The 16,736-nt window shown below is 35.6% G+C and overlaps 1 protein-coding gene across 4 annotated transcripts in view; it reads right to left on the bottom strand.

Annotated features, from left to right (window-relative positions):
* The window catches only part of SLC44A5 (solute carrier family 44, member 5), a 426,185-nt gene that overhangs the window by 10,036 nt on the left and 399,413 nt on the right, over positions 1-16,736 (bottom strand). For all 4 annotated transcript variants that reach the window (XM_011936933.1, XM_011936934.1, XM_011936935.1 and 1 more), the window contains 10 exons: positions 15,790-15,921; positions 10,646-10,745; positions 8,068-8,160; positions 7,522-7,609; positions 6,757-7,019; positions 6,133-6,227; positions 4,021-4,124; positions 2,872-2,945; positions 2,186-2,256; positions 1,977-2,065 (listed from right to left, as the gene is read on the bottom strand). In XM_011936933.1, coding sequence (XP_011792323.1) covers positions 1,977-2,065; positions 2,186-2,256; positions 2,872-2,945; positions 4,021-4,124; positions 6,133-6,227; positions 6,757-7,019; positions 7,522-7,609; positions 8,068-8,160; positions 10,646-10,745; positions 15,790-15,921 — 1,109 coding nt within the window. The remainder of the gene's footprint in view (positions 1-1,976; positions 2,066-2,185; positions 2,257-2,871; positions 2,946-4,020; positions 4,125-6,132; positions 6,228-6,756; positions 7,020-7,521; positions 7,610-8,067; positions 8,161-10,645; positions 10,746-15,789; positions 15,922-16,736) is intronic.

The following is a 16,736-nucleotide window of genomic DNA, read 5'->3' on the forward strand; positions in this document are numbered from 1 at the left end:
TCTTTCTTTCTTTCTTTCTTTCTTTCTTTCTTTCTTTCTTTCTTTCTTTCTTTCTTTCTTTCTTTTCTTTTTCTTTCTTTCCTTCCTTCCTTCCTTTCTTTCTTTCTCTCTGTCTCTCTTTCTTTTCTTTTCCTTCCTTCCTTCCTTCCTTCCTTTCCTCCCTCCCTCCCTCCCTCCCTCCTTCCTTCCTTCCTTCCCTCTCTCTTTTTCTTAAAAAAACAGAGGTTTATTTCTCCCTAGGGTAACAGTTTTATAATAGGTGTTCCAGATAACAGAACGACCCTTCTCAACACAGTAATCCAGGGATTCTGGCCATATGCCCAGCTTTTTAGAAGAAAGAGAGAACAGATTTTTGTATCAAGCAAAGAGATTTTGCCAATGATATTTTGTATCTCTTCAGTCAGTTGATGTCAGTGTTTTTATTTCTGGAATATTCTTTTGAATTTTTAAAATTTTATTTTTTTAACTTATTTTTGGTTAAGGTGTACATGTGCAGATTTGTCATATAAGTAAATTGTGTGTCATAGGGGTTTGGTGTACAGATTATTTCATCACTCAGGTAATAAGCATAGTACCCAATAGGTAGTTTTTCAATCTTCTCCCTCCTTCTACCCTCCACCCTCAAGTGGGCCCCAGTGTCTGTTGTTTCCCCCTTTGTGTCTATGTGTACTCAATACTTAGCTACCGCTTATACGTGAGAACATGCAGTATTTGGTTTTCTCTTCCTGTATCAGTTTGCTTAGGATAACAGCCTCCAGCTCCATCCATGTTGCTGCAAAGAACATGATCTCATTTTTTCTTACAACTGCATAGTATTCCAAGGTGTATATGTAATAAATTTTCTTTATCCAGTCTATCATTGACGACCTGCCCATTTTCTTCCTGCCACCCCCAGTACCTAGCAAAAATATCTCAGTTTTAGTATCTTGTACACCAAGGCAATAAAGCATTAGGCATTAAGAGCATGCACTGCCTGGGTTTGAATCACGGCTCAGGCACTCAACAAGTGAATTAACCTCTCTGTGTCTCCTATATAAAATTGGCAGTGGGGGAGGGGAGAATGTAAGTAACGACAGCATATTTTACATGTGGGTTAAATGAGTTAATATATTATGATAGATACTGCAGGGCTTCACCCAGATCTACACTGCCTCATCCATCCTCAATTGTTGGAAATCTAGGCTACTAATGACTCGGTTGCTTCCCTCACTAAGAATTGCCCTTCCTGCAGGGAATTGCCTCACCCAAAGTTATACCCTCATGCAGGGGTCAGTTCATGATCAAAAACTGCCTGATGCAGCATACAAAGGTCCAGCCCCTTTGCCAGAATGTCCTGCAATTCTGAGGCCTCGGCTGTAACTTCGGCATGGGTCAGCTTCTCCTGCTACCTATCCTGCCCTCCTCACTTTCTTACCAGTGTACCTCAGGAGACAGCTTCCTGACATACCTTCTGCATGCAATCTTCTGTCTCAGGTTATTTCCAAGGAACCCAGTCTCTAAAGTAGGATGTGGGTTGGCATAAAGTAAGACCAACAATTTTAGCTATCATTATTATTTCTCCTATTCCTTTTTAAAAATTGTGCTATCTCTGATAAATCACAGAATCAGCAATACCCAGCTGCTACGGAGTGAATTGTGTACCCCCTAAATTCATTTGCCAAAGTCCTAAGCCCCAATGTTATTTGAAGGTGGGAACTTTACGAGGTGATTAGGTCAGGAGGATCGGATTAGTGTCCTTGTAAGAAGATAAATGAAAGAGATAATCTCTCTCTCTCTCGCCACCATGTGAGGATACAGGAGGGTGTCTCTCTGTTCACCAGGAAGAGGGCCCTCACCAGAAATCAAGTTGGCTGGCACCTTGATCTTGGACTTCCCAGCCTTCAGAACTGTGAGGAATAAATTTCTGTTGTTTAAGTCATCCAGTCTATAGTATTTTTATTAGAGCAGCGTGCAATGACTCAGACACCAACTCTTACCAGCAAAGGTACCCAGTAGTAATTTAAAGATGTTGGTCCTTGTGCAATCACTGGCAGTCTTTGTGTGAAGAATAGGAAGGCCAGAACACCTATATTGAAAATGTAGAGCATGTATATTATATATTTGCAAAGGAATATAGTTTTTTGTAGTAAAGCAGTTCAAGCATCTTTTAAACTTTTTTAAAATTATTTTCATCATGATTACTTACCTATACTTCCAGCAACTAGAATTTTCCCCAGGAATAATACAAAGTATGTAACTTCATCTGTAACTGCAACTCTGAATATCAGAAAAAAAGAAAGTATAATTTTGTGTTTAAAATATACTTGGTACTTGAAATTGATCACAGTAAATATTCATGAGTTTATTTTGATGTGTCTTTGCTGAAACTGTATTTGACAATTGTTTTGGAAGAAATGATGGTGGAACTCATGGATGATGTTCTGACTTATTTTTAATGTAAACAGAAGATGGCATTGTAGGGCTGTCAGGAGCCCTGCAGTGGTGGTGTCAGCCTCTGTCTCTGATTTGAAGCCTATAGACACCCTGAGTCCTCAGGATGCTGTATTGTTCTCGATTCTGTTCACTCAGGCTCCACCAATTCTGGGAGGGGGAAAGATGATAATATTGTTCATCTGGGGGAATTTCTTGAGCAGAGGGGGTAATAAAAATGAAAAAATGCCAATGGACCTAAAGACACAGGTGGATGATGGAAGCAACAATTCTCAGATATGGAAATAAATTAATAGTATGAGAGATATTTAAATCTATCACATTAAAAGATAATATTCATATCTAATAATGCCACCAACACTTTAAATAACAACATGTGAAGGATGTAATGCTCAAGGTTCATTAAATTGTTAAATTACAATGTTCAGCCTGATTACTTACTTTAAAACATTTCTCATCAGCAGATTGAAAGCATCTTTTGCTGACCTGCAGAAGTTTCTGCCATATATTGCAATCTGAGGAAGACAGCTGATATTATTCTGGAGCCAGTAACATACTCTAACAAGATCAAAAGACAATCCAATGACAGGAAGGTAACCAAATTAATTCCTGTCATTTGCAGAGGTGTCGCCACTCTTCTTTCTAACATGTGGATTTGTGGGACACACTGTGTGTCCTCAGCTCTACACAACTCTCAGGGTCATTGACAGTCAGGTGTGCTTCCGATGCTGCATGCTCTCAAACTCTGGGGGATTAGACAGCCTTAAACAGAGGCAGGCCTTTTTCTCAAATTCCAGATAATGGCTTCTGCCTTTAAAATGTTTGGGCTAGAGTTTATTGCTGAAAAGGTTAAATATTGTAGTCTCTACATAAAAAAATTACTCTTAAAGAAACCCAATACCTTTCACTAAACCTGATTTATTGATGAATAGGCTCAACATAATACTCTCATTGGAGGTAAATTAATGACTGTTTGAATCTCCATAACTATTTCTATCACTTTTCCAGACCCTGTGCTACTGTGATAATAAGCAAATGTCAAAAGGTTATACTGCAGCTTTCTAAATGTTAGAAAAATTATATTTCTGGATCCCTTATGTTAAAAAACTTATGTAGGACTTTCTGTAGTGCCATAGGAAACAAAAGTCAGTCAAGCATTGTCAATCTCCACACATTCTAACACAAGATTCATAAAAAGGATAAGACTCTTCTTTAAAATTATGTAAATTCCAGAATTAGAAAGTATTTTCTTCTCAGAGTGAAACATACATTAAATACTCTTCCTTCCCACTAAACTATGCCAAAGACACACACAAAAAAAGTGTTTTTTATCCAGCACACTTATAAGTGTCCAAAGTGTGTAATATTTTTTCTCTCAAAAAAATATTGAAAGTAATAATAAAGTATAGTTCAGATACTATCTCAACTAGGGAAGCATATCGCTGAATCAGGCATTGGATTAACAGGCCTTATATCAGCACAGTGATAAATTCAACTGCATGATGTAAAAGTGCTTTAGAGATGGCAATGTAGACATGAGGTTTGGGATTGCAAAGAAGCAGCTTAGTAAATAAAAAATAATCTACCTACCATAATATAGGCATTTCTGTTTAAAAACTTTATTGCATTTTCCAAACACCAGAAGCAGCATCTCAGGCAGCATTGTAGGAATTTAGATAATGTGTTCTGGGTACCTATGAGAAGGAGATATTTAAATCTATTAATGCTTTGCAGCTGAACCTTATCAATCAAAATAAATGATAATACAACATTTAAAATGAGATTTCAAATTTTGTATTGTTATAAAATATACATAATATAAAATTTGCTATTTTAACCATTTTTAAGTTTACAGTTCAGTGGCATTGAGTACATTCATAATGTTGTACAACCATCACTGCTATCCATTTCCAGAACTTTACAATCTCAAATAGAAATTCTATGCCCTTCAACAGTAACTTCTCATTTCCCTCGTCCCTCAGCCCCTAGTAAACTCTATTATATATTTTTTCTGTATAAATTTGCTTCTTCTAGGTGCTTCAAATAAGAGGAATCATACAATATTTATCCTTTTGTATCTTGCTTATTTCACTTAGCATGATGTTGTCAAGGTTCATCATTTCATTCCTTTTTCAGGTTGAATAATATTTCATTGTATGTATATAACACATTTTGTTTATTCATTTGTTGATTGGAATTTGGGTTTATACCTTCTGCCTATTCTGAATAATGCTGTTATGAACAGTGATGTGTAAGTATCTGTTTGAGTTCCTTCTTTCAATTCTTTTCATATATATCTAGATATGGGATTTCTCGATCATATAAAATTATATTTTAAATTTTTTAAGAAACTCCTATACTGTTTTCTACAGTCACTACATCATTTGACATTCCCTCCAGCAATACACAAGGGTTCCAATTTCTCCATATTCTTACCGACACTTGTTATTTTCTGTTTTCTATTCTTTGTTTATATATATATAATAGTCATTCTAATGTGTATGGAGTGCTATCTCATTGTGGTTTTGATTTGCATTTCCCTAATGACTAGTGATATTAAGCATCTTTTCATGTCCTCATTGTCCATTTGTATATCGTTTTTGGAGAAATGTCTATTCAAGTTCTTTGTCCATTTTTGCACTGGGTTGCTTATTATTTTGCTGTTGAGTTGTAGAAGTTCTTATATATTCTGGATATGAATCCCTTATCTGGCATATGATTTGGAAATATTTTCTTCCATCATGTGGGCTGTCTTTTCACTCTCTTGGTAGTGTTCTTTGTTGAATAAATGTTTTTAAATTTGATGAAGTTCAATTTATTTTTCTTTTGTTGCCTATGCTTCGGGTGTACTAAGAAATAATCACCAAATCCAATGTCATGAAGCTTTCAACTTATGTTTTCTTCTAAGAGTTTTATAGTTTTAGCGCTTTTGTTTAGCTCTTTGATCCATTTTTAGTTAATTTTTGTATATTAATGTAAGATAAGGCTGAACTTCATTCTTTTGCATGTGGATATCCCATTTTCCCAGCACCATTAGTTGAAAAGACTGACCTTTTCCCATTGAATGGTCTTATATGTGAGAGTTAGTTTCGGGATTTCTGTTTTATTTTACCTCTATATGTCCTTATGCTAGTACCACACTCTTTTGATTGCTGTAGATTTATAATACGTTTTATAATCAGGAAGTGTGAGTCTTCCAGCTTTTTTGTGCCTTTTCAAATCTGTTTCTGATATTAATAACAAAATATTTTAAGGTGCATTCCAAGCAAAGTGTATGTGTTTGTAAACAATATATATCAGGTATGAAGATTTATGCCCATGACACCCACATTTATATTTTAAGCCTAACCTGACCTGAACTATAGACTTGGAGCTGCCAACCTGACATCTCCATCATGCTTCTCAACAGTAACATCTCAAAACAGAATTCTTAATCTCCTTTTTGAAATTTGTTTCTTCTGGCTTCCACAGCTTAATGAATAGGATCACACACCTTTTCTCTCTTTCCTTCACCACTGTCCCTCCCCTCCCCTGACATCCGCTCCTTCAGCAAGCTCTCTCTGGTTTTCCTTCAGAACAGAACAGGTCCCAAACATGCCCTTTCATCCTTATTACCCTAGTCCAAGTTATAATCATCAGGTCTCCTCTGACCCCCGACCCAATTGATTGTCTTCACAAAAGTCAGGACGTCTGAAATCTTACGTTTAAGACGGTGGTCCAAGTATTCTAGGACAATTTTAAACATTTGAATTAATGCAATAATTAAAGATCCAAATGCTAGGGATCCTGTGTGATATCTGCACAAAAATAAAATGAGAATAAGTTAAAACTTAATACTATTATTTAAAAGGATGCTAATTGAATAATTTTCACAAGTAAAAGGTATCTGCAGAAGGATTAACAACAAAGAGCCTTTTGCACTCTCTTATTTAGATTGATAAAGGTCTCTACAGAGGATTTTAAGCCATATATATCTGTCTTACCCTTCATCAGCATAAATGACACCAATAGTCTATCATCATAAAATAGGATGTTTGTATTGCTCAATGGAGACACAGAGCCAAGTTAATCCTTGATCTTTCATTTGGTATCCTCCTCTATCTCTTTCTCTCTCTAATAACCTATAGCATTTAGAAGGAAATTGGCTTGGGTAGGGATTGTAAAACTGGCTGTGAAACCAGACAAAACCAATGGGCATCCATGAATTTTGATTCGTACCTTTAATTTCACTTGTACCTTGCCACTTGAATTAATGAGCCAAGACTGAATTACAAGCACACCAAATGTAACTGACAAGACAGGTATAGGTTTCAACTTGGAACTTACCGTATGGCTCGCCCAAATGCAGTAAAAAGTGGATATCGTGGGATGTCATCAGGTTTTTTCATGGCCCAGTAATAAGTAGCAAATGCACCAGCAAGGGCACACTGACCCAATGCAACGATGAAGTTTATAAGCCAGAGAAAGACAAATAAGTTGTATACATGGAAGGTAGGGATGTATTGATGGTACAAGCTCTTTCCACCATAGAAAGCAAAGTTACACAGAGCCCCAGGACAAGCTTTGGCAATTTCAGTTGTATTAAAAATCTGCATTCAGAAAAAAGAGCACAAGGACATAATATTAAATGTCACTCCAAGATAACAGCTCCCTGTGTTTTCCTCTTCCCCTTAATTGTGTGTCCTGTTTTTTCTCCATTAGCTCCTGCTCTTACTCCTCTATTTTCTGTTATATCACTTTATATAATTCTCTAATGAGCTCTGGAAAGTATCCCATTTTTCATCAAGTGCTCATAATCTGCACCCACTATAATTTCACATTTATCAGTGTTGTTGTTGACCATACCTACTTTCTGTGGTCTTGGGTATATGGTAGGACAGGCACACTCAGGAAATACAGTGCTTTCTCTCCATTGTGCCCACTGTTTTCAATACTCTCCTGCTTACCTGACGCACACTCCCCTTCAGCACATAGTTGTCCCCATCAGTGCATAGGATCTCTGCTTCGGGACAATTCCTACAACACCTACAAAATGAATTACAGCCGAAGTCTATATTGAAGTAAGTAAATGACAGAGTTTCTTGTACTTACCTCTGGGTCACAGGTTTGATTTTCATGTATACAATGCCCCTCTGGAGCTATGACTTTGTACACAGGTACCCCTGATGTCGCCAAGAAACTGAATAGACTCCATTAAGGTTAAACTATTTGCTGGTAGATTGAAAATAAATGGACAAGAAAAGAATACAGACAATTCAAAAGTGCATGAGAAATTAATTTCAAAAATGCCTAATATTTTAATAATACTCATCTATTTTTCAGGCCTAGATTAATGCAATGTGGGCCAGCTGCACAGAGCGGCCCCTTAAAAACAGTAAAATGTATAGGAGCTTTCTTGGCTTATTGCTAAGGAGCAATATCATGTGGAGACAAAATAAAACAAATCTACAATATGAACTATTTGAGGGGAAATTCAGTCAGTAGATTGAAACGGTTTTAGAGCTTGGGAAAAAAAGTTTAGTTATTTCTTAGTACATTCCTCATCTTCGCAAGGATAGAAAACACTGAACACAAACTCCTGGTTCACGAATAGTCGTGTGAACCTGAGGTTTAAAGAGGCCAGTTACCAAAGGATACACGGCTGTCACGACCCAGTAGCAAATACAGATTGAGAGCAAAATGAAAGTTAAAGCTGGATAGACTAATGTACTAGGAACATATCCAATGGCTCTGAAATAAAACAAATAGTTGAAATTCAAAATGATTGTTAAAACTAAAATAAGATTTACACTGAATTAATTCTAAGAAAACTGGTAATAACCACGGACTCTTTTTTGGTGATCATTCTGGCATATTCTCAGTTGGTTTTACATTTTTATTTATTTATTTACTTATTTTTAAAAGTAAGTTGAGGCGTTTTTCCGATGCACATGTTAGACACCTGCCTAAAGTCCCTCAAATTTTCCTGCCTTTGGTTGCTACTGTCTGATCCATAAAGACTTGATACATTGTAATCATGACATTTCTTCCTTTTGTTTAGATTCTTAGACTTTTAAAATTGAAGAAGACCTTGAAGATCATGTGTCACACTGTGGGAATGCCCTACTAATTCAGGAATCCCCTATACTTCTTCAGAATGTGTTCACTAGCCTTCGGTGAACACACTGAGTAATGGGTACTTACTTTTACATGACATGGCTTATTCTATTTTCTTATCAAGGTATTAGAAATTTCTTCCTTATCTGCCTGTTTGCAACTTATATCCTCTAACTTCTGGGGAAGAAATGACCATTTTACCATTTTTTCCCCATAGCAACCCTTCAGGTAATTCCTTATTCTTTTTTCTTTGGAATATATAATGTCTATTTGCAGCTAAATGTATTTTTAAATTATAAATTCAAATTATATTTGAAAATATGATTTCTAAAATGCAATTTTGTAAAATATAATTATCAAGGATATTTTACAAAATAGAATTATCAAAATTGATAGAATTATCAAATAATTCTTTGATATTTTCTAATAGGACATGGCTTGTGAAATGTTCGCTATCTGACTGCATTACTTCTAATGACTTTTGTTACATGATCTTTTCAGCATATGACACTGGATTAAACACGATACTGCTTCATATGGTCATTGAGAAATAAGATGAAAATCTTATCACTCCTAATGCAATGATGCTTAGATTATTTTGTATTTGCTACCTTCCTCCCCTCACTATTTAAGCTATCCTGTTTTCTCTTTTCTTCGTACACTGCTGTTAAGTGAATTATTGTGTCCCCTTAGGTTTACCCTATATTCTCACACATATTTATTTCAGCCCTTATTACCCCCTGAGCAAACTGCCAGTCTGTTTCAGTTTTACCGGCCCTTCAACACAAACACATATACTCACACAAATGCACATTTAGAAGTGAAACAAGTAGAACAAGTTACAGTGAACTGCACAATATCATACTACTTAAGAAATAAACACAGAAAATCAGTAGTTTTCAGTGGTTAATGATAGGTTATTGAGGGAAGGAGCGAGAGTTTAACTAACTGCTTGTTAACTATTTAAACCAGTGACTTCAGGTGGCACTATTATAATAAAAATAATAATATGGTAATTTTGTTCAAATAATCCTTAAAGACTGTTAAAAATAATTTGGTTCTTGGTCATTAACAATGTAGTTTCCATCACACTAAATAGAGAGCATGGGTTGTTGGCTTTATAATAATGATTTCCCAGTTACTTCCATGCATTATTAAAAAGTTCACAGTATTATTCTTGAATGACCTTTTGGAATAGTGTGGAAACTATAGGCATTATTATCTCTTGGCATGAATTTTATGAAAGATTTAGTGTTTATTTTGTCACTTTTAAAAAATAAAAATGACTCTTGGTATAAAGTGTTCCTAAATTATGAGCTTTAGATATGAAATGTATAGTCTGGTGCTCCTAGAATCAGTTGTCCTGTCTATTAGAAAATTACATCACTCAGACAGAAGTGGCAATAGCATATAATCGACTTTATAGAACTGTGGTGATTTAAAGCTTTGCAAATAATCTCAACCATTAATATGAACATATGATGCAGTGTGAAAATAATGTAACATGTAATCTAGCTAACGTTTATATAGCACTTTGTCACTTACTTTCACATATGTCATTCTCCTAACACATATTTGGTGTTCAAAAACTGCTAATACATAGACTGAATAGGTTTTACACTTATTTTATCCTATGATTATTGAGGCTTGGGAATATTAAAGGACATGTTAGTGGTGATCTTTCTAATAAGTGGTAGAGTGTGAACTTGAACAAGTTTTCCTGAATGGAAGATGCTTTCTTTTAAATGTCTTGTTGCCCAGGCTGGAGTGCAATGTCACGATCTCAGCTCACCACAACCTCTGCCTCCTGGTTCAAGTGATTCTTTTGCCTCAGCCTCCCAAGTAGCTGGGATTACAGGCATGTGCCACCACACCCAGCTAATTTTGTATCTTTAGTAGAGACGGGGTTTCTCCATGTTGGTCAGGCTGGTCTCAAACTCCCGACCTCAGGTGATCCGCCTGCCTCGGCCTCCCAAAGTGCTGGGATTACAGGCGTGAGCCACCACGCCCAGCCAAAAGTGATCTTAAAAGGAAAATAGGTGAGATATTTATGTAAGGGACAGTGACTGATTTTACTGACTGATACACTTTAGCTGAGTTTCTACATTAAGGGCCTTACTTGCTTCCTTCCTTCAGCAGGATAATGGCGACTCGGATTCGATTCCTGAGGAAGATCAGCATGAGGATGACAATCACTTCAATGATGCAGAGTATTATCACTTTGAACAGGAAAAAAAAATCAGTCTGTAATACAAGTAGATACGGAAACAAACCTTCCCTGCAAATGCTAGGATTGAACTTTATGATTATTTCTGCCAATTTTGACACCTCATAATCTAAACAGTGTTATCGCTCCAAAAATGCCAGTCTTAGAAATTAACTTTCACAAAATCCTATGAAGTCTAGATTAAAGCCTTTAGCAAGAGCTTGAACATCTCTTTTGGAAAGGGTTCATCTCATCCATAAAAGCATTTCACACAATTTGTAGAACTTAGAAAATAGGAATGGAAAAAGGGAAGGGCTGCTTTAGGTAGTTCTATTTTAGATGTTTTCGCCTTTAATTCATTGAGTAAGACAATATACAGAAGACATGTTTTGAGCTGTTCACTTTCCTCATAATGCCTCTTAATGGTCCTTGCTGGCTGGCAGGGCAGGTTCTTGGCTGTCCCATTATTGTGATTCTTCGCACTATGGCCACCATTGATGGAATCAGGGTGTAAACTTAACCCAACTTGGCCAATATAAGTATTAGAATTGAAACTAAGGGAACCTAGTTCAGTAAACTTAATTTATTTAGTCTTGAAGTTTATAAATCTTGAATTGTAGGTTATACAAACTGTGTCAAAACCATCTTTATGTGAAGTAAGTGAATCTGCAAAGAAAGAATAAAGTGTAGATGTATAAAGCAAGACAGCAAGGAGAGGAAATCTTGGGTTCTTTTTGGCTTTCATTTCCTGACTCCAAGCAAACTTTGAATTCCAGCTAGCTTTCTGCTTTTTTGAGTTTGACAAGGCACTTCTATATCCTTACAGTAAATACCATCTGCTTTGCTCTCAGCCTGTTCCAGTTTTCTTTTCTCTTCAGCTAGCCTGAATTAGTTTTTTAAAACTTGAAGCCGTTTCCCACTTGTGAAAGAATCCAGTCTCTAACCTCCTTGCTAGATGGTTATTTAGCTCATGCTTGAACAGTTCTGTTGATGGAGAGCTCATTATTTCATTCTATTATTATATCACTAAAATTGTGACATGTCACACATCAGTTACCATCTCCAAGTAAGTAGAAGTTCACCCAGAGGTATTTGAAGATCTTAATAGTGTATCATCTCACTTCTAAATCTTCCTTTAGTTATACTATGTATTTATGTTTTCATGTACATTTTATTCTCTTAAAACACTAATTTGAACCCAAAATTGTGGTGTGTAACCATATTATGCTTAAATTGTTATCTTCTTTGAATGAACCTATAAAGATAATACATATAAGAATCACTTTATATTATGACATTGCATTGTTAAAAACTGTATATTTAACTTCCACCTTTATAAAATTGCACACTCAGAATAATTACGTTAGAGAAATATAACTGTATTTTGAACTTATGTACAGTCATGCATTGCATGACAATGTTTTGGTTAACAATGGACTACAAATACAATGCCAGTCCTGTAAGATTATAATGGAGCTGAAAAATTCCTATTGCCCAGTGGTATCATACTGCAATGCATTACTCATGTGTTTAGAGTGATGTCGGTGTAAACAAACCTGTTGTGCTGACAGTCGTATAAAAGTACAGCACATACAAGTATGTATAGCATATAATGCTTGATAATAGCAAGGAATGAGTTTGTTATTGTTTTATGTATTTACTACACAATACTTTTTGTTATTTCAGAGTGTACTCCCACTACTTACTATAAAAAAAGTTATCTTTAAATTAGCCCCAAGTGGGTCTTTCAGGAATATTCCAGAAGAAGGCATTGTTATCATAGGAGATGATAGCTCCAAGTTTTTTATTGTCCCCAAAGACCTTCCAGTGGGACAAGATGTGGAGGTGGAAGAAAGTGATATTGATGATCCTGACCTTGTGTAGGTCTAGAATAATGTATATTTTTGTGTCTTTAAATTTAAAATTTTTGTTTCTAATTTTTTAAATAAAATAAATAGAGACAGGGTCTCACTCTGTTGCCCAGGCTGGTCTTGAACTCCTGGGCTCAAACAATCCTCCTGCCTTGGCCTCCCAAATTGCTATGATTATAAGCATGAGCCACCACGCCTGGTCTGTGCCTCCATTTTTAACAAAACATATTGAAAGTGAAAAAAAAAACCAAACACACACCTTAAAAATAGAAAAAGCTTTTAGAATTAGAATGCAAAGAAAGAAAATGTTTTTGTACAGCTGTTTGTATAAGTGTTATTATAAAAGAGTCAAAAATTAAAGCTAAATGTTATAAAAGTCAAAAGGTTAAAAAAATTAAAAATTTATAAAGTAAAAAAGTTATAGTAAGCTAAGGTTAATTATTGAAGAAAGTTTTTAATAAATGTACTGTAGCCTATATGTACAGTGCTTATAAAGTCTACAGCAGTGTACAGTAATGCTCTTCACATTCACTCACCACTCACACCCAGAACACCTTCCAGATCTGCAAGCTCCATTCATGGTGAACACTCTTTACATGGGTACCATTTTAAAAAATCTTTTATGCCATATCTTTACTGTATCTTTCCTATGTTTAGATATACAAACGCTTGCCATTGTATTATAATTTCCTACAGTATTCAGTAGAGTAACATGCTATATGAGCTTGTAGACTAGGAGCAATAGGCTATTACATGTAGCCTAAGAGTGTAGTAGGCTATGCCATCTAGGTTTGCATAAGTATACTCTATGATGTTTACACAATGAAAAAAATTGCCTAACAATGCATTTCTCAGAACATATTTCTCTCATTAAGCAACACATGACTAATCCTGTATCCCCCCTTTTGTTTGAATAAGAGTAAATAATATAAATATATTTGATGCCCTACAGAGTCATCAGTGTAACTGTAACTTAACAAAGGGCGAGACTGGTGCCTGGGGGCTAAGACATATACACGAGTTCATAGTTAATAGCAGAAATGTGAACATAACCATCTCCGAACACAAAGTAGAACTCACGAAATTACAATTTTGGTATTTATAACTCTGCCTACTTTCAGTGTTTGTGTTAATGAGTGTAATTTCACATATATGCTTTTGTTGGTGGTGCCTAGAATTTTGTCCAAACACAGAGCAAGTAATCAATTAAAGTCTGAAAAGTGAGTTATGAAAGCGGAGGCTTATTTGAGTTTTCAGTATCCCTAGACTTGAAAATTCTAATAAGCTCTGTATTTTCCTAAAAGTACATCTCTTTACTTTTCCAATGGCAGATTCTGATCACCTCAATGGTGCTTGTGTGGAAGGGTCTTATGAGACAGCAGGGGGTGGGCACAGAACCTATAACTAAGATCCATCCAAGAATAAAACTAGAAGTTTCAATACATAATGGGTGACATTTGTCACCTTTAGAAATAATAGACAATAGTAAGTGGGTTGCTGAAGAGATGTGGAATCATTTAAATTCAGCAAAAATGATGAGGGTGCAATTCCTTGATCCTGATGAGGATGCCTGATTTTTGCAGTTAAAAAGTTATAAATGAAACAATTCTATAACATATTTGGAAAAAAGATGTCAGTGAAGGATATTAGTCTGTATGAGAGCTAGAAATGAGAAGCCAAACAGTAAGAAGTTGGAGTTTGATCCAGTGTTTTTTTTTTTTTTTAAGAGAAAAACTAAATGTGGTAGAGAAGGAATCTGGGAGGGTCATCTGTGCTGCTCAGCTAGGTCTTCAAGGTTGGCATCGTCTGAGGAAAGCATCTCCCACCGCTGTCTGAGCCCCTTTGCTAAAATAGCTTCTGATTGGTAATCTTGCTTTCCAGGTGCTCTGATCCCAGGAAGGCAGTGTCCTATATGGAAAATATCTGCACTTTGGTCACCAGGAGACTATCCTAATGATGTAAACAAATATAGGGTGCCTTGGTGACTTAACATGAGCTTGTCCTTGAAAGCCTGAGGATCCTCGAATGAAGTGGCAAAGTCAAGTTTTCAAATTGGTGGGAATGGGACCCATGCCTGGAATCATGATGCCCCACCGAGATACTGCTCCCTCCTGAGGTTCTTTCTGGGCTTCTTACCAGGCCGCCTTGAATGTGTCTCGTCTGGCTCTCTAACTTCAACAATATAAAGATGATTTTTTTTAAAACAACATGTAGTCAGAGATTATTTTGAAAATCTTGATAAAAGAACACGAATCTTACAAGGAGTATTGTAATAACACCATTCTAGGAATATAAGATTAAAACCATCTCTGAAATCATCCTGCTTAAAAAATTTTGTTACATTTAAATAAATATTTAAGTTTGTTAATATTAAAAAATATTATCCTTAAGAAATTAAAAACCTTGAAGAAACACTTCAAAAATGCAAATTTATTTTCAGATACTTATTACTCATAATTCCTGTAAATGGTTTAAATGTTTTGTTACGAAAAAACGGTTGTTTGTTTTTCCTTTTCCTTTTTCTTTTTTAAAAACAAGTTTGAGGCTGGGCACAGTGGCTCACGCCAGCACAGTGGCTCATGCCAGCATATTAGAAGGCTGAGGTGGGAGGATCACTTGAGCCCAGAGATTCAAGACCAGCCTAGGCAACCTAGGGAGACCCCATCTCTACAAAAAATTAAAAAATTAGCCAGGCATGGTGGCACACGTCTGTGGTCCTAGCTACTCGGGAGGCTGAGGTGGTAGAATTGCTTGAGTTTGGGAGGTCAAGGGTGAAGTTAGCTATGATTGTGCCACTGCACTCCAGCCTGGGTGATAGAGCAAGACCCTATCTCAGAAAATAAAATAAATAAATAAATAATAAGTTTGAAAAACCAAGCATTTGTTTCTTTTTAAACATCTTTCTTAGATATCCAGTTAATGCCTATAAATGTCTACAACTAAACCATTTTAATTTGAAGGCAAAAGGCTTGAGGTCCTTGTAAGGTAGTATTTTCTTAGATTATACAATAAATTTTTCTCATGACTTTTCCACTTACTATAGTTAGAGGATTATAGACACATTACCTTTTATGACACTAGTGATTAATACATTTAACAGGTTATACCAACCCAAGTTTTCCTTTAGACAAAAAGATGTTTTCTCATTATTACAATTTTAATGAAACCAGTTTTTAAGATACTCACTAAATGTGAACCATGTTTGTTGCAGTTCAAAGTACATGCTTATGTTAGTCTGAATCCCGATGTCATAGATAGTTAATACAGAACTTGGGTGTTCCTGAAGATTGATGTACTGTTGGTAACAGTGCCATATTCCTTGAAAAAGAAAGAAAAACAGAATAATATAAAATATGATTTTCTGAAATAGGAGCTATATGTGCTCATCATACGTATCTACATGAAACTGATCAGCATGTAATTTCTGCAAAGGCAAGACACATATTTACACAGCAAATATTTTATTTCGATCCAACAGTCTAAATGTGCTACTATATTTGATATAAATGTTTTCAGTATTTGTCTTGATAATTATGGCAACATCTGGCTTTAAATGTCCTTTTGACTAGAAATGGCCTTAATGTCCCTCAGTAGGACATCATGATATATTTGTTCAGTAGGAAGATGCATCGAAAACTCCCCCTAAGGTTTATACCCAATACTAATTTATTATTATCCACTTATTTATTTACCCTTGCAATTCTATGATTTCTGAGGTTATTTTAATAGATACAACAAGTTTAGTGAATTAAATCGTTTTTATTCATAACACTGTCATTCTAAAACTTTGTCTGATATTATTGTCTTCTTCCACTTTCTTTTGTTATTGATTGTTAGTATATTCTTTCCATCCCTTCACTTGCAAATGTTTTATTTCCCTATATGTTTTATAACTTTTATAAATAATATATAGCTCCAATTTGTATGTGTATATTTTAATCTGACCTGACAATCTCTGTATACTAACTGGTGAGTTTAACATATTTATACTTTATGAGAAAGGGGGGAGCAAGATGGCCGAATAGGAACAGCTCCAGTCTCCAACTCCCAGCGCGAAGGACACAGAAGACCGGTGATTTCTGCATTTTCAACTGAGGTACTGGGGTCATCTCACTCGGGAGTGCCAGACAATC

Source organism: Colobus angolensis, unplaced genomic scaffold (genome assembly GCF_000951035.1).
Source record: "Colobus angolensis palliatus isolate OR3802 unplaced genomic scaffold, Cang.pa_1.0 Scaffold158, whole genome shotgun sequence".
Classification (NCBI taxonomy): Eukaryota; Metazoa; Chordata; class Mammalia; order Primates; family Cercopithecidae; genus Colobus; species Colobus angolensis.